At 39.9% G+C, this 23,081-nt stretch overlaps 10 protein-coding genes across 10 annotated transcripts; 6 read left to right on the top strand and 4 right to left on the bottom strand.

Moving 5' to 3' along the window:
* The first annotated feature begins 21 nt into the window (after positions 1-21).
* Positions 22-1,896, top strand: V1514DRAFT_291376 (initiation factor 2 subunit family-domain-containing protein). Its single transcript, XM_066925321.1, has 3 exons — positions 22-92; positions 154-1,406; positions 1,466-1,896. Exons 2-3 carry the CDS (start codon positions 155-157, stop codon positions 1,666-1,668), a joined length of 1,455 nt encoding a protein of 484 aa, XP_066784574.1. The 5' UTR covers positions 22-92; position 154; the 3' UTR covers positions 1,669-1,896.
* On the bottom strand, positions 1,837-2,527 carry V1514DRAFT_304461 (uncharacterized protein). The gene is made up of 3 exons (XM_066925633.1): positions 2,327-2,527; positions 2,031-2,267; positions 1,837-1,974 (listed from the first exon to the last, which is right to left on the bottom strand). Exons 1-3 carry the CDS (start codon positions 2,380-2,382, stop codon positions 1,929-1,931), a joined length of 339 nt encoding a protein of 112 aa, XP_066784573.1. The 5' UTR covers positions 2,383-2,527; the 3' UTR covers positions 1,837-1,928.
* On the top strand, positions 2,512-4,372 carry V1514DRAFT_327869 (P-loop containing nucleoside triphosphate hydrolase protein). Its single transcript, XM_066927059.1, has 7 exons — positions 2,512-2,708; positions 2,789-2,825; positions 2,881-2,891; positions 2,969-2,989; positions 3,041-3,130; positions 3,182-3,277; positions 3,339-4,372. Exons 1-7 carry the CDS (start codon positions 2,684-2,686, stop codon positions 4,247-4,249), a joined length of 1,191 nt encoding a protein of 396 aa, XP_066784572.1. The 5' UTR covers positions 2,512-2,683; the 3' UTR covers positions 4,250-4,372.
* On the bottom strand, positions 4,327-9,859 carry V1514DRAFT_14408 (uncharacterized protein). The gene is made up of 10 exons (XM_066924481.1): positions 9,832-9,859; positions 9,460-9,747; positions 9,269-9,398; positions 8,860-9,216; positions 8,720-8,799; positions 8,013-8,584; positions 7,588-7,754; positions 5,447-7,524; positions 5,109-5,391; positions 4,327-5,015 (listed from the first exon to the last, which is right to left on the bottom strand). The coding sequence occupies exons 2-10, from the start codon at positions 9,508-9,510 to the stop codon at positions 4,405-4,407; spliced, it is 4,329 nt and encodes a 1,442-aa protein (XP_066784571.1). The 5' UTR covers positions 9,511-9,747; positions 9,832-9,859; the 3' UTR covers positions 4,327-4,404.
* A 137-nt stretch (positions 9,860-9,996) lies between these two features.
* Positions 9,997-11,431, top strand: V1514DRAFT_362441 (ribosome biogenesis protein Nop53/GLTSCR2). Its single transcript, XM_066929737.1, has 2 exons — positions 9,997-10,158; positions 10,210-11,431. Exons 1-2 carry the CDS (start codon positions 10,031-10,033, stop codon positions 11,261-11,263), a joined length of 1,182 nt encoding a protein of 393 aa, XP_066784570.1. The 5' UTR covers positions 9,997-10,030; the 3' UTR covers positions 11,264-11,431.
* V1514DRAFT_327864 (uncharacterized protein) lies at positions 11,362-14,739 on the bottom strand. Its single transcript, XM_066927058.1, has 2 exons — positions 14,328-14,739; positions 11,362-14,265 (listed from the first exon to the last, which is right to left on the bottom strand). Exons 1-2 carry the CDS (start codon positions 14,557-14,559, stop codon positions 11,543-11,545), a joined length of 2,955 nt encoding a protein of 984 aa, XP_066784569.1. The 5' UTR covers positions 14,560-14,739; the 3' UTR covers positions 11,362-11,542.
* Positions 14,740-15,458: 719 nt separating this feature from the next.
* On the top strand, positions 15,459-17,502 carry V1514DRAFT_327863 (UTP--glucose-1-phosphate uridylyltransferase family). Its single transcript, XM_066927057.1, has 3 exons — positions 15,459-15,621; positions 15,751-15,923; positions 15,991-17,502. The coding sequence occupies exons 1-3, from the start codon at positions 15,562-15,564 to the stop codon at positions 17,276-17,278; spliced, it is 1,521 nt and encodes a 506-aa protein (XP_066784568.1). The 5' UTR covers positions 15,459-15,561; the 3' UTR covers positions 17,279-17,502.
* A 56-nt stretch (positions 17,503-17,558) lies between these two features.
* Positions 17,559-19,356, top strand: V1514DRAFT_351201 (WD40-repeat-containing domain protein). Its single transcript, XM_066929443.1, has 2 exons — positions 17,559-18,196; positions 18,254-19,356. The coding sequence occupies exons 1-2, from the start codon at positions 17,723-17,725 to the stop codon at positions 19,043-19,045; spliced, it is 1,266 nt and encodes a 421-aa protein (XP_066784567.1). The 5' UTR covers positions 17,559-17,722; the 3' UTR covers positions 19,046-19,356.
* On the top strand, positions 19,336-21,372 carry V1514DRAFT_327859 (uncharacterized protein). The gene is made up of 2 exons (XM_066927056.1): positions 19,336-19,986; positions 20,052-21,372. The coding sequence occupies exons 1-2, from the start codon at positions 19,723-19,725 to the stop codon at positions 21,018-21,020; spliced, it is 1,233 nt and encodes a 410-aa protein (XP_066784566.1). The 5' UTR covers positions 19,336-19,722; the 3' UTR covers positions 21,021-21,372.
* V1514DRAFT_14232 (uncharacterized protein) lies at positions 21,259-23,071 on the bottom strand. The gene has a single exon (XM_066924475.1). The coding sequence runs from the start codon at positions 22,920-22,922 to the stop codon at positions 21,498-21,500; it is 1,425 nt and encodes a 474-aa protein (XP_066784565.1). The 5' UTR covers positions 22,923-23,071; the 3' UTR covers positions 21,259-21,497.
* Positions 23,072-23,081: the final 10 nt, after the last annotated feature.

Below are 23,081 nucleotides of genomic sequence, written 5' to 3'. Positions count from 1 at the left end.
TAGTTCAGTGAAATCAAACAAGTTGAAGACACGATCAATAATTTTTGATTCTTTTTTTTTTTGAAATATTAAAATTTTGGTTATTATTTCATGTGAGTAGCATATTTGGACGTGATGTGTTGTAAATGGCTTACAAGTTTAATTTGTGCATAGAATGCCCGACACTACAACAAAATCAGTTTCTAATGCAGCTGGGCCTAAGGGCCCGCAGTCAAAGAAGGAAAGCGCAGAACAAGCGCAAGGAAAGCTAGACAAGGCAGCCAGAAAAGCTGAAAAGGAGGCTCGGAGAGCAGCCAGGTTGGCAGAGCAAGGCAAGACTAATGCAATCCCACTAGATGTAAATCAATCGACTGGGCAAAATGCCAAGCAACAAGCAAAGCAAAATCGAGCAGCGAATAATAACGGCAATAACAACAATAATAATAATAATAGTAATAGCAATAATATCATTAACGGCAATAATAATAGCGGATCTGCTAGTGTGGGTAATACTGTTTCATCTGCAATGTCCGGTGCTAGTGCCAGTGCTGTGCCTGTGGGAGTGACCACCAACGTGGGTGATATTCTGGATAAGCGCGTTTTACTATTTCGGCATTTGGAGATCATCAAGCGTTCCGGTACTGCAGACGCCGGTAAGGACATTCATCCTAAAATTTTGGCCCTGACGCTTCAATTTGCTTCATATACCGTGATTGGGTCCAGTGCCCGATGTGTGGCTATGCTACGAGCATTTCAAGAAGTCATTGCGGACTATAGAACTCCGTTAGGTACAACATTGAGTCGCAATTTGACAAACCACCTGAGTCGTCAAATTGATTTCCTTAAAACTGCCAGGCCACTGAGCATTACTATGGGTAACGCGATCCGATGGCTGAAGCAAGAGATTTCGGTCGTCAGTATAGATGTTTCTGATGACCAGGCTCGTGATTTATTGGACGAGAAGATCAACACGTATATTCGTGACAAGATTGAAGTAGCTGACAGAGTAATTGTTCAGAATGCGGCAACTCAGATCAGTAATGGTGATATAATTTTGACTTTTGCCCGCTCGACAGTTGTAGAAGAAGTATTTTTAGATGCAAATTTGAGAGGTGTTGAATTCACGGTGGTGGTTGTTGATACCAGGCCATTGTATGAGGGTAAAGAATTAGTGCGACGACTGGCTAATGCTGGCATTAAGTGTGAATATGTCCTGATTTCGGCCCTTTCATACGTTTTGAGTAATATCACAAGCGTGTTTCTGGGTGCACATGCGGTATTGTCTAATGGGCAGCTTTACTCAAGAGTTGGGACTGCATTAGTAGCCATGAGTGCTCACAGATTAAACATCCCAGTTATCGTGTGTTGTGAGAGTATCAAATTTTCTAACCGGGTGCAACTGGATTCCGTCACATACAATGAGCTGGGTTAGTATTCTTATGTTTAATTCGTGGGCAATTAGTTTTACTAACATGTCAATATACAGGTTCGCCAGATGATTTGGTTAATATATCGATTGACTCCACACCAAAGTTGGGTCCACTTAAGAATTGGAGAGATTTGCCAAACATTAAGCTGCTTAACGTTTTATACGATCTTACGCCTCCAGAATATATTAAAAAAGTTGTAACGGAGTTTGGTAGTTTACCGCCAAGTTCGGTACCGGTTATCATTCGTGAATACAATTAAGAAATCTTGATTTTTAGTGTGGATTTCGATGGCGTTGGTGTATATATCTTTTTTGTTCTGTTTTGTTTTCGTATGAACATGTGCAGCATATCAAAAGTTTTATTTCTTGCATCACCAATTTTTTTTTTTTTTTTTTTTCAAAGTTTACTGCAGCTTAATTAATATGTATAAAAATATTGAATTATATATATTGCAAAAAGAAAAAAAACCGTATTATCAACTATATGTACATTTTTTTGAAACAATAATTTTGCAAAATTTTATATCATGTTTAATGGCTTGATTGGCTTTGCAATATCGGCCAGGCTAAATTATGGGTTAATCTTTTATTTCTTTTTTTTTTGTCTTATAGTAAAACATACATGCGACCCTTGTTGAGAATATTGACTTGAATAAATCGAGGATCAACTTGAAACAGCTTAAGAAGATCCTGTTGAACCCTTGACGAAGAATCAAAAATTACTGAAAAATGGTGACCTGCAAAATGGAGTTGTTGGTTTTTGCCGGTTACTCTTGGTAAAAATTGTCTGCCCAGCCAGTCAACTTGTCGAATGACGCCGCCCGAGTTGATCACCGTCTTTCCCAATGTCTTGACAATTCTAAACAAAATGTGATCAGATTAGAAAGTCCTGGTGGAAAAAGGAGTACAGATCCTTACTCTCTGACTTCTTGCATCGTGTTTACACGAGTAATTCCAATAAATTGATACAGCATGTTAAATACTGGCTAATGGTGGTTGTGACTGTGTTTAAATCTTCCTTTGTTCGAGTCTTTGTTGGCTTACGTCCAGTTGCTTCCTCTTTATAATCAATTTGTTCTCATTTAGGTCCAAAGTGAAGTTCACGATATTAATTTCCCGGGACGATGTAAATTGATCAAAGTTTATTCAGCGCAGCAATTGCCCAATTTTCATCTTGTGTCGAAACCATCTCCCCCTGACCCATCCGCCATCTCTTCTGTTTCCAAAGATCGTTATTTTACGCAGAAAAATAATCACAGAATCATAAGGAGAAAGATGAGTTTTGATCGCAAGCAAGATGGTATGCAAACCAAAGCAAAATCATTGACCAGGTTCTTGGTCATTATTACATGGCGCTAATCAAAACACTGCAATTTCTAGCTCTTTTGGAGTTCAGCACGTCTGGCGATGTTGAAGTGTATGTTAAAACCTATTTTAAATAATTGGAAAATTTCAAATTAACAATTGTCTAGTATTCCTACGTGTATGTTACATAGAGCTTTTGTTGTTGATGAGAGATCAACTATGAACATGTGGCTAATTAGAGATTTGTCGTTTAAGTCGAGGCCATGAACTTAAAAGGTATGAGACATATTCAAATATATTATTTTTTCTAGGCTAATATCATTAAAGAGGATCTTCTCCGAGGAATATACGCATATGGTTACGAAACCCCATCAGCTGTTCAAAGCAGAGCCATCACACAGATATTGAAAGGACGAGGTATGAATTGCAGAAGCCATACTTAATAGGTTGTACTAATAACCACCGTAGACACTATCGCACAGGCACAGTCAGGCACGGGTAAAACCGCAACGTTCTCTATTTCACTTTTGCAGACTATCGATACCAAGCTTCGTGAAACACAAGGTAATGACGCTTTAATTCGCATTTTTTTTTTAAAATTCTGATCTGACACTCGAGGTCGTAGCACTTGTTTTGTCACCAACCCGTGAATTGGCGGTTCAGATTCAAAATGTCGTACTGGCCTTAGGGAATTACATGAACGTGCAATGTCATGCGTGCATCGGTGGCACGTCAGTAGGAGAAGATATCAAAAAGCTGGATTACGGTCAACACGTTGTCTCTGGCACTCCAGGTCGAGTTTCTGACATGATCCGAAGAAGAAATTTACGTACGAGACATATAAAAATGCTGATTCTTGATGAGGCAGACGAGCTTTTAAATAAAGGGTTCAAGGATCAAATTTACGACGTGTACAGATACTTACCGCCTTCGACGCAGGTTGTAGTCGTCTCAGCCACTTTGCCGTATGACGTGTTGGAATTGACAAACAAATTTACATCGAATCCGATCCGCATTTTGGTCAAACGTGATGAATTGACACTTGAAGGACTTAAGCAATACTTTATCGCGGTCGAAAAGGAGGACTGGAAATTTGACACGTTGTGTGATCTTTACGAAACATTGACGATTACTCAGGCGGTCATATTTTGCAATACCCGAAGAAAAGTGGACTGGCTGGCAGATAAAATGAAAGAATCGAATTTCACGGTGGCTTCGATGCACGGAGAAATGCCTCAAAAGGAACGTGATGCCATCATGCAAGATTTTCGACAGGGAAATTCACGAGTACTGATATCTACTGACGTTTGGGCTCGTGGTATCGACGTTCAGCAAGTATCACTAGTCATCAATTACGATCTTCCATTAAATCGTGAAAACTATATTCACAGAATTGGTCGAAGCGGCAGGTTTGGCCGCAAAGGTGTGGCGATTAATTTTGTCACTAGTGAAGACGTCTCAATTTTGAGAGATATTGAACAATATTATTCCACACAGATCGATGAAATGCCAATGAATGTTAGCGAAATGGTTTAACGAAAAAAAAATTCTTATTTTGTCGGATTGAAATACTTTTGTTTTTGTTCAAGTTAGAATGCTTTAATATATGTACACTAAATACACAGACAAAACATTAAATATATTTGCTAATGAACCCGGCTCGTCTCGTCTCGTTGTACATAACTTGTAAATTACTTCTCTTTAGTAAAAAGCGCTTCAACAGGTCGTTCCAAAATAGCCGATGTAATCTTGCTTCTCAATTTTTTCCGTCTTAGGAATTCATCGATCGCATCTTGGCTAAGTTGAACCTTACGTGGACTTCCATTACTTGAATCTCTATATGGAGACGACGAGTTCGCTAATTGAGAATCCCTAACTGTTGATTTTCGATCAGGAGAGAAGATCACGCTTGTTCGTAAGATATCATTTTTGCGAGGACTCGGGATTGGAGATTGAGCAAGGTTTGACAACGAAACCTTGGCAAACTCTTTCTCCAATTCGGCCACGTCCACGGCTCTGCGATGCGCAAACCGGGTGATTCTTTGAATCGATTTTTGAACCCCGTCGATCGATGGCCGGTTTAGTGGTGAACCTGATCCAAACGAGTTAAGTTTTGATTTCGTCATTGTGTTTATCTTTTCTAAATTATCAATCTGATCCGTGACTTCTTTAATGCCCTGCCTAATCTTTTTTTGCAACTCGGCCGCATCGACTGGTAATGACCTAGACTTCAACCTTAAAAGGTAACCTTTATCTGACCTCTTTTGAATAAGATTTCCTGCTCGACCAAGCTTAGATTCCACTATTTTTAGTTAGCACATGACAGCGCAAAAAAAAAAAAAAAAAAAAAAAAACTGTTCCAAAAATAAATTAGTTTAATAAATAGATAACTTACGTCTCAATAATGAAGTATTAACTTCATGTAATCGTTCCAAATCCGAATCATAATAAGCCTGAGCAATTTTGAGTTCACTTCTGAATTCATTTACTTCTTCAGAAATGAAACGAGCCTGAGACATTCTGATTGATTCAACATCGTCTTCACCCAATACGGGACCAAAATCAAACGGCACGCTATGGAGATCAACATATTCCGAGAGGGCAAACGCATTTTCTCTCAGTATGCTTAATTCGCCTTCTATGCCTCGGTAAATTTCATCAAACACCTTTGTCAGACCCTGTGATGTAATCTTAGTATTTAAACAGAACTCATAAAAAATTGCAATTACTAACCTGCTCATCGCTCTCAAACGTTTCCAAATCTAGGGGTAAGTAGTTAGGAAGCTCTGGCGGTTCTTCAAACTGTTCTTCCTCTTCTAATTGCCTGCTAGATTCTCCTTCCTCTCCTTTGTCACTTTTCTCAGAGTCCTGCTCATCTTCAGTCTTTAAAAGAGCATTATCATCCAAACTTTTTGTAGACTGTTTAGTCTCTAATTGATCAAAAGAAGATGCAGGCGCGACCGATTTTTCGAGTTCAAGAGATGACTCGGCAGAATTTTTTAACTTTTCCGGATCAAATGAAAATGCGGGCGTTAAAGGTTTCTCGAGTTCAAGAGATGACTTGACAGAATTTTCAGATTTTTCCTGATCAGACGAAAATGCGGGTGTTAAAGGTTTCTCGAGTTCAATAGATGACTCAACAGATGCAGGTGTCAACGGTTTCTCACTTTCTGCTTGAAACTGTGTTTTCTTCTCCGACGCCTGCAAAATTTCTGTTGATTTCTCTGATACCGCAGGCTCTGGGCTTATATCTTTCTTAGACTGAGATGCCGTCTCTCCAAAATTACCAAACACGTTAACGCCAGCATTAGACGAGGCTTCTTCGGACACAAACAAATTGCTGCCCAAATCTGAAACTGGAACGGCACTAGTAAAAGCAGGCTCAGCAGCATCAATACCAGACGCACTTGTTTTCTCGTCAGCCGATTTCTCTACGATAGAAGTACCAGCAATCGCTAATTCAAGTTCGTCAACCACTTCATCTGCGCTTTCATGGTCCTTTTTAACCTCGACAATATCTTTCCCAATTTCTTTCTCGGGTTCCTCAATTTCTTCGGAAGACTCCTCATGCTTCTCCTCGTCATCCTTTTTTTCGTCTATTTCCACCTCTTTCTCATCATCTTCTGTTTGTAATCGATGATCAAGTCCATTTTCAAATTCTTCAACAACTTCAAAATCTGTATTATCAGCATCATCAGACTCAACAACTTCATAGTCATTCTCGCCCAAATTAAACGCTAAATTTTCGGATTTTTCTTCTTCTTCGTTTTCATCTTCTTCAGCTTCTTCGACTTCTTCTTCATCTTCATCTTCTTCATCTTCATCATAATCTTCATAATCTTCATCTTCATTATCTTCTTTTCCACCTAGATCTTCTTCACTCTTCTCATACTCTTCTTCAGTTTCGTAATACTCATCATTACCTTCTTCTTGTTCTTCTTCTTTCTCGTCATCTGACAAGTCTACCGATGGTTGACGAAAAACATGGCCACCTAAATCATGGGGTAACTTGTTTGCGTCTAAACCGCTCGTATTTCCAGATGAAATGTCAAGATATCCAGGTGTACTTGTAACCAAAGATGGAGAATTAAAACTAGGAGAGCCAATGTCTTCAAGTGCTTGTGCAAACGATGATTTGCCTGATGTTTCCCGATTTAAAGAAAATGCACTAGTACTGGAAGAAAATTTAACAGCAGCAGCTGCAGCAGCAAATGGTGATGATATGTTTTCTGCCCCTTTCGATGCAAAAGCAGCAAAGGGTGACTCAGTAGAAGATGATTTAAAATCTTTAAAAGGCGATTCGCCGGCGGAAGAATTATTCGCAAATGCTGCAATACTAGAGCCACTTGTAGAAGTAGTAGAAGATGCAAATGCGCTAAAGGGAGATCCAAACTTTGCCGCAGGATTCAACTCGAATGGTGCCTGATTCCCTGAAAATTTTGCAAACCCAGATTCTCCTGTAGAGCTGCTTTTAAATGGTTTAGCAATACCAGAACTGGCAAACACAGTCGAAGGATTAGCGCCTGAAATAGGTGATCCAAATTTTAAACCCCCAGCCTCCCCAAATTTAACCGAAGAAAATTTAGATGCTTCATCTTTGGCATCATCTTCAACAAAATTCTTAGCCTCGTTCTTAGCTTTATCCTCACTCTCGGGTTTAGGTTTGTTCTCTGCTTGTTCCAAGACTTCATCCTTACTTGCACTTGCACTTTCAGTTTTGTTTTTAGGTTTAACCTTGGCTTCATCCTCGACTTCTTTTTTATCATTAGCGTTATCGCCAATAATTAAATCTGATATCGGTAATTCGATATCTAATTGCAATTTGTTTTCTTTAGCAGTTGTTTCGTTTTTCTGCTGATTTTTTTTAGTCGCACCTGTATTTTTGAGCTTGCCTGATAATTTTGCCTCGTCTGACGAACTTACATCAGACCTGACTGCTTGTGAAATCTCTTGTTTGCCAACATTACCTGGTGCTTTAACATTTGGTGGCTTATTGTCATCTGATTTGCTGGGTCGCTTAACAGCAGATCCTGGCTTAGATGTAGATGAAGGAGTCGGTTGTGCCTTAATAGCAGATCCTGGTTTAGATGAAGGAGTGGATTGTGACTTAGCAGAAGATCCTGTTTTGGATGAAGGAGTGGATTGTGACTTAGCAGAAGATCCTGTTTTGGATGAAGGAGTCGATTCCGACTTAGCAGAAGATCCTGTTTTGGATGAAGGAGTCGATTGCAACTTAACAGTAGATCCTGGCTTAGATGAAGGAGTCGATTGTGCCTTAATAGCAGATCCTGGTTTAGATGAAGGAGTGGATTGTACTGGCAGCTCAATGCTTGATGCATATGAAGCTGCTTCGACACTAGCCATTGCCCTATCTTTTAGTTGCTTCAAATTTGCGAATCCCTCCAAAATTCCACTTTTCCAAATAACATGCCAACTTTTCAATTGACCCTCGTTGTTAAGAACAAATAGTATTGGCAATGCATCACTTGATTCCACACCAGGGGCTGGATTGAGAACTTTCTCGGTGGCTGAAAAATCAAACTGCAAGCCAACTGGCGAAGTCTCGTTTGAATTAAAAGAAGGCAATGAAGCACGCACCATGTCGTCGAGAAAAAAAATATTTGACTCGGATGAAATCAAGGCAATATCTATCGATGCACTGTTTGCTAGTGTTATCAGCGTTGGAATTTTTTTAGGATTCCATCCTTTGATTAATGCAGTATGCCACCATGCCTCTTTTGAGGTAACACCAAAAGGTAAACATATATCATAGGCCTTTGAATATTTAATGCTGTTTGAACCTTTTTCAATTATTACTGTATCAAACTCATGGTTCTCTGGTTCCGGTTCGTTGGAATACACAACAAAAAGCTTATTCTTCTCAATAAATGCTATAAAGAGAACTTTTGAAACTGTTAATTCTCGCATAATGAAAGTCATCTGAAAATACTTACCATATTCAAAATCGGATGATGGCCGATTGATTACAGATAAGACTTTACCAACCTCGTCTTTTGTGTCGTACTCTGTAAGCACACCTTGCTTATCACCGACAATAACGGAATGACCATCTAAGGCCCAATCAACTAAGATGAATGTAAGCATTCGTCACTTTACCCTTTACTTTTCGATTCATCAAAACTCACAAGAAGTCGCCCCCTTGACAGAAAGCGGCGCAATTGATTTCGTAGGTAAATCGATTAGATATACAATATCATTAACAGCTAGTACCGCCACAGATTTTCCATTTCCTGGGTTCACCTTAATATCTTTTAAAACTCCGCGCTTAAAAACCCCCTTGGGGGTTAAGCTTTCACTTTTCAAATCATCTACTGCATACCACGCTATAATACCAGTTTCTGCAACCACCAGTAAATATAGTTCATCTGCGGTGAATAAAATAAACTTGATCTTCTGCGGAATGCGATGTAAGGTTCCCTCTAAGGTCTTATCGGCATCTGTGAACTTCTGCCTTAGACTTTTAGTTGTGCCAGTAATAAATCCTAAAAATGCAATATTAGATGGTGTAGTCAATAAATATATGTTGTAAAATACCTTCGGCTACAGCTATAGCATAAAGTCCCTTTGTAATTGCAATAGCCAACAGTTTTGACTGACTAGACGGATCCACTACCGGACTCTTAATTTGAATCGGTTCCTTCGAAAGAGCACGAAATCCAAAATCCTATGAAAAATAATAAGTAAATTTTAAAATTGTTTAGTTGAAAGATACTGATCGCCAATACCTCTGTCTCTTTTTCTGGAAAGTCATCTTCAATGATTTTTGGAGACCCCATGTTGAATTGATCTTATCCAATTGACAACAAGTTGATCAATGGTGCAAACAAAATTTAATGAACAAAAATCTCAAGTTCACTTGAAGTCTATCGACTATGACTGCATATACAAAATTTATAGTCGCCTTTATTTGTTGAATTTATTGATCATTAAGTTGTACGCGTTTTTGAATTTATTTGGGAACGTGGTAATGACGATGAGCGCATACAAACATATTAGAATTGTTAAAATATCAACTACAAGCCAAATTGCAATAACAATAAATAAAAATATTTCTTTTAACATCTACTTTCACACGCATATTGTGTATCTAAACTTACAAAAAGTAGTCATCTTATAAATGTCTTAAAATACAGTTTAACAAGGTGCACTGGCTGTGTTGTGCAATCTTCGCACAAATATACAAACCGCTTACCATTGTCAGCAGAGCTCCCAACGGCAAATAAATAAGAAAAAAAATTTCGACAACTCCCAATTTAAGGTACAACAAAACACAACGCTTAGACTACATTAACAAGAATGTCAGCAGCAGTACTCAGAAAATCACAATCTTCTCGAAAGGGCAAGAAGGCTTGGAGAAAAAATGTGGACGTGTCTCAAATTGAAGAAGGCTTGCATGAGAAGCGAGAGGAGGAACGTATTGTGGGGTAAGTTGATCGTAAGGAGGATTACATGACCATTGCTAACTTTGTTCTAAGAACTACGATTGATGCTTTAAGTTCAGACCAGTTATTTACTGTTGATACCTCTGTTTCTAAATCAGCACAAAAAAAAGTTGGAAAGCCACTCAAGGTCGACCAGATTCTTGCCGAAAGATCTGCAATTCCAGCTGTCATTGCTCGCAAGCGAGCAGCTTCTGCAGCTGCGGATAAGGAAAAAAAAAGAGGCAAAGTTCAAGGAGTTACTTATAAAGAATTAGGCAGATTACTCAGGGTTGCAGGTCGAGTGACAAATGCGAAGTCGTCTGTGGCTTTGATAGAAGCTGAAAGTAGAGAAATTAAAGACGTTTATGACGCTTGGGCGGACGACGAACCTTCGAAAAATCCTATTAGCAAAAACAATCTTGTTGAAAATGCAGAGTCGATTAACTTAAGTCACACGATAAGTTTTGCAAGTGCTCAGTATGAGCCAGATACGATAAAGCGCTCGAGATTAAAATTCAAGGATTCAAATCGTGGTGTTGATTTACCAAATCCCGGTCAATCTTATAATCCATCACTAGAATCTTGGCAAAAGCTTTTGTCAGAAGAGAATAAGAAACTTGAAAAAGATGAAAGGGAACGGTTGAAAGAAGAAGCTCGATTAGAGCGAATTCAGAAGTTGGGCGAATTGCTTGATGCCAGAGCTGCTGCAGGCCTTGATGAAGTTGATTCAGAAGAGGAAGAAGAAGTTGAGGAGAAAGTAGAAATCAAATCAGAAGCTAAGGAGGGCGATACTGAGTTATTATCCAATGTACCAATCATTTCCACAGTTGACTCTAAAGACGGAATAATAGACATTTCGAAGTCAAAGAAGAACGTTAGGAAACAAAAATATGGAAAACACAAAATTGCAAAACGGCCATTGGAAGTTAAATTGTCCGACGAACTCAATGATTCTTTAAGACTAATTAAGCCAGAAGGCAACTTAGCCAAAGATAGGTTTATTTCATTTCAAGAACGGGGTATCATTGAATCTCGCGTCCAAGTGATGCCTGGACGAAAGTATAAGAAACAGGTCACTGAGAAATGGAGTTACAAAAATATAAAGTAATTTGCATTTGTATATACAGTACCTATTTATTATTTGGTGGGCAGGGTTTGTAATTTATTTTGTCGCATTAGTAGTTCACTATTTAAGAAAGTTTTTTGTTACGATATTGTCTGTGATTGTAGAAAGTTATTAACCATATAATCAACAAATAAATTATACTCAATTGAATAATTACACCACCTTTTTTGAAAATTAAGAACAAATCACAAACACCGGTAATATTTTTTATGTATTTAGAATAACCCAACACCCTATGCTATAAATTATATCAAATCATTTTTATTTATCATCTTCATCCTTGTCAACAAGCGTGCCGGTATAACCTGCTGCATCATAACCACCACTCCTAATAGCATCACTAACTCTTACGCTCTGCACTGCTCCAATAGAAGCATCTACACCTTCTGAAACTTGTGTAGAATTTCCAGCTGGAAATTTATACCATGATTCATCAGAGGTGGCAGAGTTTAACAGTGGTTCTGAAGTCGATGCGTTGCCAGAGTTTTGAGACTGCGATATATTATGATTGAACAATGTTGATGGTGGCAACTGTTGCTGTTGCTGTTGCTGTTGCTGTTGCTGCTGTTGACGTCGAATAGCCGGCGGGATTGGAGACCGAATAATAGGTGTGTATGCATTCTTGGGAACTGACTTATCGACCATTATAGTCAGCTTCTTCTCGTCGGTTTGGTCATCTGATTTAGATTCTTCCATCATCACTTCAGAATCATGAGACTCTTCTAACCGTAAAGGCGTATTTCTGACCACCACAAAGCCTTTATTGCGCCGTTCACCCAGTATTTGGTCGGTTGTACGATCAATTTGTTTTGAAAACCAACCTCGAACACCCGATCCCACACTGTTCGGATCTGCCGGACCAGTGCCGAGTTTACGAAAATTGCGACTGCTTGCAGAGAGAGGTTCTCGTTTCGAAGGGAACGATTTATTACCATTTGAAACAGGATTGCTGGATGATTTCAAATTAGCCGATAAACCTGACGGTGTTGTCGCCAATTTGGACTGGTAATAGACATCGGACTCTCTAAATGCATAGTCAACTCTGGGAACATTAGATTGAGGCAAAGACGCCGAATTCCTAATTTCATGATCATGATCATCAGAAGGCTTTAACGCAACATCAGACTTCAGATTGGATGAGTCATCGTGAAATGGATTTGGCTCGCGTAAAAGTTTGTTATCTTCTTTTGGTGACACCGGATCTTCAGACCCCCAAGTGGAAAGCGATTCTCTCAAACGTGGACGACGTGGCATTCTGTAATATGCAAAAGCAGACGCATGAGGACTTATTGGTGAGGAACGTGGACCACCCGTAGAAACGGGAGCGAGTCTTTCCAGATCACTCGTCATAAAATTTTGTCCAAACGGAGAGTCTGTTGACAAGCTATCAACAAGTTTGGTTATTGATGGATCTGAAGTTTCAATTGCACTATCATCAGCAAGCATGTCGGCGGAAGTGGGAACACGGTTTAGCTTCTCACTCGGGCGTACTCGTCTTGTAAGCTGCCGAAGACCAAAGGCTCTGACAAATGTGCTTGAATTTTGACCAGTAGGTATAGCCAACCTTGCAAGGGTCTCCACGATGGCTTGAAGTGAATGTAGCAAGAATACCATTAATATAACCAAAGCATGAAGAACTAAAATCGCATATGCAAACCAGCTTTTGACGGCTAAACTGATGTTCAACGAAGAAATGAATACAATCGAAAACAAAGCAATCAGTAGCCTAACCCCTGGCAAAATTGAATGATAAATATTCATCTTAGTGGTGCTGTGGAATGGATGAAATACGTTGAGGGCAAGAAAATATACAACTTCAGCAAATGCAGTCAGCGTGATCTGAGCAATACCAGAAGGCTGAACAGCACCGAAAGTGATACCTCTAATTAGCAAAAATAGAAGTTGAATAGAACAAAACATAAATCCATGTTCCGTGAACATATTATATAAAGGTCCGAGTAAGAGCAACGTTGGCAAGTCATCGTATAGAGCTTGCTGAGGTTTTGTAAGTCGAGTTGTCCTAATAGCAAGTATACCACAAACAATCCATAATACAAGTAATATACCGGCAAACACGCTCGAGTAAATTGGCGAATGTGGAGATATCAATAACTGAAAAGACGAAAAGGCAATTAACGGAATAGAAAAAAAGTGAAACATGAACCTAATAGCCATGCCACCCGAAAATGGTGAATTTTTGGACCTAAGATCAACAGAATGACTAGCGGTTACTTTATTCCAAAGCCATTTCAACAGGAAGCAAAATTGAGCAATTGCCATTACAACGGCAAATAATACTAAAAACCAAACAATAAAGCAAGGAAAGACATCGGCATTAGAACCTTGGTTTAACAATTGAGAAAGTCTTGAAATGCCCCATTTGCCTTTAAGAGAGTAAACATTGTCACTACTTCTGGAAAACGAAAAATGACTCGCCAATGATGAGTCAAACTGAAGTGAGGCCCAGCCGATACCGGAGAGCGCAGGTTGATAAAATCCAGGAAATTCAAGATTCAAGGTGCCCATAAAAAATGCAAATTGCAAGTATTGAAGAAAATCGGTAAATCCAGGAGTAATCAGACGAATGGTGTCGGGATCTTGACCGTAGTTACTACTCCATATAAAAAAATCTTTAGTTCCAGTCCATGGATTAAACATTGCAGCAAAAATAATTGACGCGCCAATTAAAAATAAAATTCCTAATGGAACGTATATAAGCACCAGCCGTACGACCCTTGTGAATTTTGGTGTGACCTCAGCGCGGATACAAGCAACAACATTCGCGTCTGGAGAGGAATCAATGACAGCAAGCTCGGTGAGCAAAGAAACAAAATAATAAGATTCGGGTACAGAAAGCGATGCAAAAAATTGAGTGTCATTTTGGGGGCCAAACGGACAGATTTGATTAGGTACATGATCGCAAAAGCGTGTGTACTCGTTTGACAGTTCGTACTGCAGGACTCTCACCGAAGTACGCAAGGTTGCTGAAAAAATTAGTTTTCAATTTAAAGTTAAATGTTTCAACAATATTTCATGGTAAACATACTTAACCTGTTGGTCTCGCTGCTCATATCAGGAAGAGATCCGTGCATGTTCCCAGTGACTGTAAGGTTAATCTGTTCGAGCAAAACATCATAGATAGCAACCACTCCAGTTGGCTCAAAGAAGGTACCAGATCGACGAGCCACATTAGAAGTACACGAAGAAAAAGAAACCGAACCAGCTGCAGCAATACCTGCCAATATCAAGAAAGGGACTAGCAAAAAAATTCCACGCATACTGTCGCAGGAATGCTCTGAAACCGGGATCGGTTAAAAACGAGCAGACAGCAGCAAATACAACCAGACACAATACTAAAACCAAAAAACTTTCACAATATTCATCGAACCAAGCTGACCTTTAAACAAAACAAAAGAGGTGTGGCCTAGGACGAATAATAGCTAAGGAAGAGAAACAATATTTAGCTACAATGTATAGTTATAGGGTGTAAATCATACTGAGTCACGTGACCGCACAAGAAAATTAAAGAATTTCAAATTTTTACTCTTAAATTGATTAGAATTATGGGACGTCGCTACCAGACCAGCGACAGGTCCTTTTAGCCTACAGTCTACAATCTACCTACCGTATTTATGTAATACTATAGTTCTTACCAGATGCAATCACGTTGGCATGTGGGATAACCGCTTGTTTTGTACACATTCTTCGCGCCCTACGCCAGGCTTTTTTCCGCTGCTTTTTCGGCGACAATTGCCGTCTATATGCGGCTCGAGCGATTTGTTGCGATGCGTGATAAAAATAAACACGATTGAAATTTAGTTTGACAATTTTGTTGCACAGAAGCACAGTTATAGAAATTATGGGCGAAAAGCACCAGAACACAAGAATACGGCCTGTTGAAGACTATCCATTACTATTATCTTTCTACCAAATAATGACTACGGCGTAACCGGATTTCATGACAGTAACGCTCTACTATTTTATACCACCCTGGTTGGTTCTGCTCGAAATATGGTTACTGCTGCCATAACGCGTAGTACGTTATAATAAAAAAAGAACACGGCCAGTGTTGTGGGGTGGACCGGTTTGAAAAAACTCATTACCCGGCCTGAGATGGCGCGCTGGGGGCATGTGTGCGTCCATTCTCGGACATTACCATCCGTTTTGATTTCGAACGGTTCAAGAATTTCCCCACCCTCTATTTTTTTTCTGTTGTACTTTACGTTTTCATCCTTTGCCATTTTCATTTTCATTTTCATTTTCATTTTCATTTTTTTATCATGTCTACTGTGAATGGCGTTTCGTCCGAGCGCAAGCATTCCAAAAGTCAAAGCACCTTTGTATGTTCTTTAAATGCCGGCGTAGTTCCTGTCAGCTCGTTACAGTTGTTCCGACACCTGGGCAGCCCCTCCTGGAGCTTCAGCTGTGCACTAACGAGTACTATGGTTTACTAATTCATTTTTGATTAGATTTTCGAAAATGCATCCACGGCAATTGCTGCTAGTCAGATGCGAAACGAGCTGAATAAGCTCGCCGACACTGTGCCAGATCCCAAAATGCATAAGCAGTTTGAAACGCAGATGGATGCATTCTTCTCTCTCTACCGTCGATATCTTTCCGATAAAGCTCTTGGAGCTACTTTGTATGTGTTTCATATTGAGAATGCTTTTTTTTTTTGGTTATTAGTTTTCATACTGACAAGGGTATAGAGAATGGGACCGCATTCAGCCTCCTAAACCGGAACAAGTAGTCAGCTATGATGATCTTCCAGAAAGTGTCAACACCGAATTTCTTTCCAAACTTGCTGTTTTGAAACTCAATGGTGGTCTTGGTACTTCAATGGGTTGTGTCGGTCCAAAATCGGTCATTGAAGTTCGTGAGGGACAGTCTTTCCTTGACCTCTCTGTGCGCCAGATTGAGTATCTCAACCAGCAATATGGAGTTAACGTGCCATTTGTTCTCATGAATTCATTCAACACTGATGAAGACACTCAGACAATTATTAAAAAATATGAAGGTCATAACATCGAGATCATTACCTTCAATCAATCACAATTTCCGCGTGTATATAAGGATTCACTCCTCCCCGTCCCTAAAGATATTGGTGCTCCAATCGATTCCTGGTATCCTCCTGGCCACGGTGATATTTTTGAATCGCTTGAAAATTCTGGAGTGCTTGATGAGTTAATCTCTAGAGGCAAGGAGATTCTCTTTGTTTCAAACTCCGACAATCTAGGTGCCGTTGTGGATTTCAAGATTTTGTCTCACATTATTGAGTCGAAATCTGAGTACATTATGGAACTTACTGATAAGACTCGCGCTGATGTCAAAGGTGGCACGATCATTGATTACAACGGATCCGTTCGGTTACTTGAAATTGCACAAGTTCCCAAGGAGCACACTGAAGATTTCAAATCAATTAAAAAGTTTAAGTATTTTAACACTAATAATATTTGGCTCAATCTCAAAGCCATGAAGCGGGTGGTTGAGAATAATGAGCTCCAAATGGAAATTATTCCTAATTTCAAGTCAATCTCGGTCGGTAAGGGGGGATCCGATATTGGCGTGCTTCAACTCGAGACTGCTGTGGGTGCGGCTATTCGTCACTTCAAGGGTGCTCATGGCGTTAATGTCCCCCGTCGGCGGTTTTTGCCTGTGAAAACCACGTCTGACTTGCTACTAGTCAAGTCTGATTTGTACCAGCTCTCTCACGGGGCACTTGCGCTATCAAAGGGTAGATTTGGTCCCGCTCCTCTGATAAAGCTTGGTGGTCATTTTAAGAAGGTGTCCGATTTCCAAAAACATATTCCTCATATGCCAAAAATCGTCGAGCTTGATCATCTCACGATTACTGGCAATGTTACTCTTGGTAAGGGTGTTGTTCTTAAGGGCACGGTCATCATTGTGTGCTCGGATGGTCAAAAGATCGATATTCCGAATGGTAGTATTTTAGAAAACGTTGTGATCACCGGTAACTTATCAATTTTGGAACACTGATATTTTTATGGATCATTATTGTCTTGTTGCTTCTTTTATCTGCAAGACAAATATTTTATTTTAACAAGGGTGGAAGTTGCTTTGTTTTAAAACCTTGACGTCATGCAACGGATCTACCGGAAAACAGTACAACCATTTCTGATAACTTAATACGTTTTATATTAATGTAATGTAGTTAATAGTAGTTGGTAATGACTAATTAAGTTTTTTTTGCACTTTCTGAACCATATCTATCATTGTTGTGCACCCATGGTGTAAGTTAGAGAGATGACTTATTACGCTATTAGTAAGCGCATAGTTGGAAGAAATTCCTGAGTCTCATCTGGGATTTAAACTTTCTGCTTATTAAGATTTAAAATATATTAAATACAAGTATGTATATTTTCACTGGCCTTCGACATCATTAACAGCGTTCGATAATCTTGGAATAAACAGGGAGAAATAATGAGTGAAGCGCATTTTGACGAGGAGATTCACGAAGATGAAGAGTTCATTGATCCAGAATCAGCACTGGATGTGATTCAAGATGATGAAGAAGATAAATTAATGTCGGATCTTTCAGATGATGATCAAGAAGAGGTTGAAGACGAAGTAATTGAACTTTCGAATAATTCAACAACTTATTTTGACAAGCATACGGACTCAATTTTTTTGATTGCCACTCATCCCACTTTACCACTTGCACTTTCAGGCGGTGGTGATGATACCGGTTATGTGTGGACGACGCACTCTGTACCACCTAAGTTTGTTACTCAGCTCTCTGGGCACACTGATTCTTTAGTCACAGGTGGATGGTCACCTGATGGAGAATGGCTAATTACCGGAGGTATGGACGGTCAAGTCCGGATATGGAGAGCCAGATCCCGTGGGCAGAAGTGGGAGTTTGTTGATTCCCTGAAAGAGGTTGAAGAAGTCACTGTAAGTAATAAAACCAGTGGGAGGTTAGCTTTAGAATTACGATGCTAATTTGTTAAGTGGATTGCTTTTCATCCTACGCAGCCTATTTTTGCATTTGGAGCTAATGATGGCTCAGTTTGGGTCTATGCTCTTAGTCCAAAGATTGAAAGTTTGTCTGTGCTGTACGCTCATAGCGAAGCAACCACTGCTGGCGCATTTATTCCGGCATCTGCGTTGGGCAACGCATCCGTCGAGAATCCAGAAGATGAGGAAATCAACTTGCTGACAGTGTCTGAGGATGGTTCGTTGATCTCGTGGAGTATACCGACTGGAGTTCAAAACTACCGGATTGGACCACAGCAGTTTCATTTTGAAACTCCTTGGATTTCATTGAGTTTGCATCCTTCAGGCACGTCTGCAGCAATTGGCTCGTCAGACGGAAAGTTGTCAATAGTCGGGGTGCGAACAGGGTCCATCATTGCTAGCTTGGACGTCTTGGAAGCTACAGGCAAGAGTGATACCCCTGATGAGGAAAAATCAGTCGAGGGTATCTCTTGGTCTGACACAATGGGTGTTTTGGCGGTTGGATTGGTTGCCGGTGTTGTTTGCATATTTGATACTGGGTCCTGGAGGGTTCGACGAACACTTGAGGTCGGCGAACCAGTGACTAAGGTTGCGTCCCTGCCAGGAACCACCGAGGTTGTCAGTAGCGCCATGGACGGCATTGTCCGGAAATGGGACGTCCGGTCTGGAGAGGAAATCTGGCGGGGTACCGGTCATTCGAGTGGTATACTTGGATTTGCACTGGCTGATTCTGGCAAGACGCTGATTACTGCATCTGATGAAGGAGTGTCCCTGATTTACAAGTGATGGGGTTTACGCGTGTATCTGGTGCATGCATGTCTTTCATTATTAGTACACTTGTAACATAGACCTCATGATATTTAAAACGATACACTGGTTGTAATAATCCTAATGCAAAATCTAATTGTTCTGTAAACGTCGCGCATGACCTGGAGTGCTGGACAAGTTTCCTATTCTGGCGAGCAGCACAAGATGCAGTTGCCGTACTTTCGTACCCATAACAAGCAACCAACAAACCAAAATTAATCAACTAAGATAGAGTGCGTAAGTAGTGTATAAACTATATATACAAATAACATTCAGAGCATCAACAGCGCTTTCGACTCATATTGCCATCTCCACGTTGTTCCACAGTCAAGTCTGTAACCTCGGATTCACGCTCTCTCTTGTTTATTGACTTGGTCACAGTTCTTGATTATTATCTTTTTTTTTTTCCTTTGCTATTAAATTTTCGCAGATATGCCGTTCGGTAGTGCCTTCCGTATGTCCATCTCCACTCTTTTTTTTTTTTTGTTTCATCACCGGGTTGAGGGCCTGCTTCCTGCACGACACAACTGCCTAGATAATCTTTCGTGGATCTTGAAAGTTTAGTGCGGTCTGGGCAGGTTGAAATCGTACTTGTTTTGAATGCAGTCTTTCATGTCGTAAATTTTTTTTTTCTGTTTTTGAAATATGCTGACGTCATGACTGCAGAATCGAAGGAGGCTGTGACTGAAGAAGCGGTCGATGATATTGACGAGGTCGAGGGTGACCAGCGAAACATTTTGCTGTCCATCATCTCATCTCTTAGACCGGGGTCGGATTTATCTAGAATCACTCTGCCGACATTTATTCTCGAGCGAAAGTCCATGTTGGAGCGTATAACGAATCAGCTGGCACACCCATACCTCCTCTTAGAAGCCCACAATACTGAAGACCCCATTGAGCGGTTTGTCAATGTTACAAAGGTATGTAATTGTGTGATTTTTATTTTTTTTTTTATATTTTTGTTCATATTCTGATTGCGTTCCAGTGGTATTTATCAGGATGGCATATCACCCCCAAGGCCGTTAAAAAGCCCTTGAACCCCGTTCTCAGCGAGCACTTCACCTGCTATTGGGATTTACCAGATGGCACAAAAGCGTATTACATTGCTGAGCAAACATCTCACCATCCTCCCAAGTCATCTTATTTTTACATGTCTCCAGAGAATCACATCCGAGTCGACGGCACGCTTGTTCCCCGCTCACGATTTCTTGGCAATTCGGCAGCAAGCTTAATGGAAGGCATTGCATATCTTTCCTTTAATGACAAGCAAGACTTCAAAGGCCAGGAGGAGAAATATGAATTAACGCAGCCCAACATGTATGCGCGAAATATCTTGATTGGCAAACTGAAGTACGAACTTGGAGATCACTCGTTTGTTCGCTGCCCGGGTAACGACCTGATTGCAGATATAGAATTCAAAGTTAAGGGATTCATTTCTGGCACGTATAATGCGATTCTAGGCAAAATCATCCGCGAGTCCACAGGTGACGTTCTGTATGAGATTACCGGAAAATGGAACGAACTTTTGGAGATCAAAAATCTAAAGACCGGTAAGAAGTCTGTATTTTTTGATTCATCCACTGCAAAGCCTCAGTTTCCTAAAGTGCGACCAATTTCGGAGCAAGGACCATTGGAATCCCGGCGGTTGTGGCTTAAGGTTACAAACGCGCTTGCCAAGCAAAATCACGATGAAGCCACTGAAGAAAAATTTATTATCGAAGATAGACAACGGCAAGAAACAAAGCAAAGAGAGGAAGAAGGCGTGGAATGGCACCCCAGGCTGTTCAAGCAAACCGCTGAACCATTGGAATGGATCATTCACAAGGATATCGATGCGGCTACTCCAGAGGAACAGGTCAAGCAAATTCTTAGCATAGCGCCTATTCTCGAAGGACAAACTGAAACTCATCAGTTTGATATTCCGCCGCGTCATTCAACGGAAGTTAAACAGTGATATAATTATTTCTTTTAGATATATAAAGTTGAACGTAAAAGAGAATTAGCATGTATGTCGACTGTGGGAATTTTTAATTTTTGCCCTCTTTGCCTTTCTTCAATTCTTATTTCATGAATTATTTTTTTTTTACATATTTTGATTATGAACTTTTTAATTTACCCCCCTTCTAATTTTTTTTTTTAAAACAAATGAGGTTGTATGCTATTTGCTGTTTTTGGCCTCTTGTAATGAAAAACGTACAACGCTTATTTCCGGAGTACGCTTGTCAAATATTGAATAGTTTTAAAATGCAAAAGCGTTGCACATTTGTTAATCGCAGTGCACGTGATATTCTATTGATGAATTCGACACGCTTCAAAAAAACAATAGCAAAAATAATATCAAAACATCCACCTTGCTCGAGAAATCCGACCGAAGGAAAATATGACTGAAGAAAAATACACTTCCCCCCCCCCTCTCCAAAAAAAAAGTATCTTATATAACCACGCCAGCAATGACTCCGCCTAATAAAATTGCAACAAATAGGATTCCCATCACTTTCCAAAGAATCTTTTTTCGTCTCAGGTTTGCTTCTAGTTTCCGCTCTGGTGACGTGGTGCTGTCAAGCATAGTGCCGGCGTTAGTACGCTCTCGTGCTGACAAGTTAAAACATGATATTAATGGCCTGCCTAAACAATCAGAAAATATAATCACAAAGGGGTATTTAAAATATCTCCAAAAACTCCAATTATTTGATTGGTCTTCATTCTTCTTAACCTCACGCGCATCATCTTCTGATTTAAATCCCTCCACAGTGTCGGGGCCCTCAAAAACCACTGGGGTATTTGAAATATGTTCTGAGACGTTTGAATTTTTCACAAATGAAGACATGGTGAGCACATATTTGACAGGGGTACTCTCTTTTTCAATCGGCGAGGGCAAATGTTCTGATACGCCTAAAAATTGCAAGGACATGTCGGCAAATTCAGGAGATACAGGCGATTTAACGGAGAGCGCGTCTGAATCTGATGGAGGAATAATTATGATCCTGGGTATTGCCGGTTCCTCATGATTTTTTAATAAGATTGACATGCTGCCGATCATACTTGGCGAAAAGCATGTATCAGGATAGCTATTATTCGTATCCGTTGATAATAAAGATTCTGCAAATGGCTCATCGGTTTCATATTCAACAGAAGCATTATTTTCCACAACGTCATTGGTCGCGTCAACCTTTACATCTGATGCCTGTTCGGATTTATCCAGAGTTTGAGTTTTAAAATACTCCTTATTGCTTCTGTCAAATATTCCAGACACGGATCTAACAATCTTATTACCTTTCGCGTGATTTTCTTCTTCATTAAGAATAATACTGCCAAATTTCTCAGATTCGGGTTCAGCTTCCAAGATTTCATGTTTCATAACCGTGTCAAAGAGCAGCTCCATAGTTTTTTCCAATACGCACTCAAAATCGTTGGTATGTGTGATTTTAGAAAGCTCATATTGCAAATTATCAACCCGTTGTGTTTTAGTATGCTCATCCTCATAACAACTTTTTTTCTCAACGTCAAAAATGGTGTCTTCATTAACGCCAAGCTCATTATCAATATCGAAATCATACACATTAGTACAAACGTTTTCTACCAATACAGACGAATGATTAACGTTTTGGCCTTTTTCTGAAATTATGTCCAATAAAACACCATCGTTCTTGTGCACCTTGCAAGCGTTATCGTCATCTTCGATTTCGTTCACATGTGGCTTAACAAAATCAGCAGTCACGGAATGTCCGGGTATTAGCACTGATTTTTTTTGCCCACGATTTAAATAATTCAAGGTCGTGCACACCGCAAACGGCTGGCGATCAGAAATCCGAACAGACGACGCTTGAACAAACCTGGCCGTGGTTCCTGACTCCATTGATTGTCCAATCCCGTTGCCGACAGGTTCAATCAAGCAACTGTAATTTGACTATTAATCTCTTAAAATGCTAATATCAAATAGTCTTCTCTCAATTATTTGTGCTTTCAGGCTTTGAATGGGCAAGTACGACGTAGATAAAATATATGTATATAATGT

Source organism: Lipomyces japonicus (assembly GCF_038497905.1).
Source record: "Lipomyces japonicus strain CBS 7319 unplaced genomic scaffold V1514scaffold_10, whole genome shotgun sequence".
In the NCBI taxonomy this organism is placed as follows: domain Eukaryota; kingdom Fungi; phylum Ascomycota; class Lipomycetes; order Lipomycetales; family Lipomycetaceae; genus Lipomyces; species Lipomyces japonicus.
This window is presented reverse-complemented; position numbering and strand designations above follow the sequence as displayed.

Coding starts and splice junctions, on each gene's coding strand:
- V1514DRAFT_327869 (XM_066927059.1), top strand. CDS start 2,684: ATGAGTTTTGATCGCAAGCAAGATG. Junction 2,709..2,788: donor TTTTGATCGCAAGCAAGATG/GTATGCAAACCA, acceptor TGCAATTTCTAG/CTCTTTTGGAGTTCAGCACG. Junction 3,278..3,338: donor CAAGCTTCGTGAAACACAAG/GTAATGACGCTT, acceptor TCGAGGTCGTAG/CACTTGTTTTGTCACCAACC.
- V1514DRAFT_362441 (XM_066929737.1), top strand. CDS start 10,031: ATGTCAGCAGCAGTACTCAGAAAATCACAATCTTCTCGAAAGGGCAAG. Junction 10,159..10,209: donor GAGGAGGAACGTATTGTGGG/GTAAGTTGATCG, acceptor CTTTGTTCTAAG/AACTACGATTGATGCTTTAA.
- V1514DRAFT_14232 (XM_066924475.1), bottom strand. CDS start 22,922: ATGGAGTCAGGAACCACGGCCAGGTTTGTTCAAGCGTCGTCTGTTCGG.
- V1514DRAFT_327863 (XM_066927057.1), top strand. CDS start 15,562: ATGTCTACTGTGAATGGCGTTTCGTCCGAGCGCAAGCATTCCAAAAGT. Junction 15,622..15,750: donor CCAAAAGTCAAAGCACCTTT/GTATGTTCTTTA, acceptor ATTTTTGATTAG/ATTTTCGAAAATGCATCCAC. Junction 15,924..15,990: donor AAAGCTCTTGGAGCTACTTT/GTATGTGTTTCA, acceptor ACAAGGGTATAG/AGAATGGGACCGCATTCAGC.
- V1514DRAFT_304461 (XM_066925633.1), bottom strand. CDS start 2,382: ATGCTGTATCAATTTATTGGAATTACTCGTGTAAACACGATGCAAGAA. Junction 2,268..2,326: donor ACGATGCAAGAAGTCAGAGA/GTAAGGATCTGT, acceptor CATTTTGTTTAG/AATTGTCAAGACATTGGGAA. Junction 1,975..2,030: donor ATTCTCAACAAGGGTCGCAT/GTATGTTTTACT, acceptor CCCATAATTTAG/CCTGGCCGATATTGCAAAGC.
- V1514DRAFT_291376 (XM_066925321.1), top strand. CDS start 155: ATGCCCGACACTACAACAAAATCAGTTTCTAATGCAGCTGGGCCTAAG. Junction 1,407..1,465: donor CGTCACATACAATGAGCTGG/GTTAGTATTCTT, acceptor GTCAATATACAG/GTTCGCCAGATGATTTGGTT.
- V1514DRAFT_351201 (XM_066929443.1), top strand. CDS start 17,723: ATGAGTGAAGCGCATTTTGACGAGGAGATTCACGAAGATGAAGAGTTC. Junction 18,197..18,253: donor AAGAGGTTGAAGAAGTCACT/GTAAGTAATAAA, acceptor TAATTTGTTAAG/TGGATTGCTTTTCATCCTAC.
- V1514DRAFT_14408 (XM_066924481.1), bottom strand. CDS start 9,510: ATGGGGTCTCCAAAAATCATTGAAGATGACTTTCCAGAAAAAGAGACA. Junction 9,399..9,459: donor TTCCAGAAAAAGAGACAGAG/GTATTGGCGATC, acceptor TATTTTTCATAG/GATTTTGGATTTCGTGCTCT. Junction 5,392..5,446: donor CGTTTGAGAGCGATGAGCAG/GTTAGTAATTGC, acceptor ATTACATCACAG/GGTCTGACAAAGGTGTTTGA.
- V1514DRAFT_327864 (XM_066927058.1), bottom strand. CDS start 14,559: ATGCGTGGAATTTTTTTGCTAGTCCCTTTCTTGATATTGGCAGGTATT. Junction 14,266..14,327: donor CAGCGAGACCAACAGGTTAA/GTATGTTTACCA, acceptor TAATTTTTTCAG/CAACCTTGCGTACTTCGGTG.
- V1514DRAFT_327859 (XM_066927056.1), top strand. CDS start 19,723: ATGACTGCAGAATCGAAGGAGGCTGTGACTGAAGAAGCGGTCGATGAT. Junction 19,987..20,051: donor GGTTTGTCAATGTTACAAAG/GTATGTAATTGT, acceptor ATTGCGTTCCAG/TGGTATTTATCAGGATGGCA.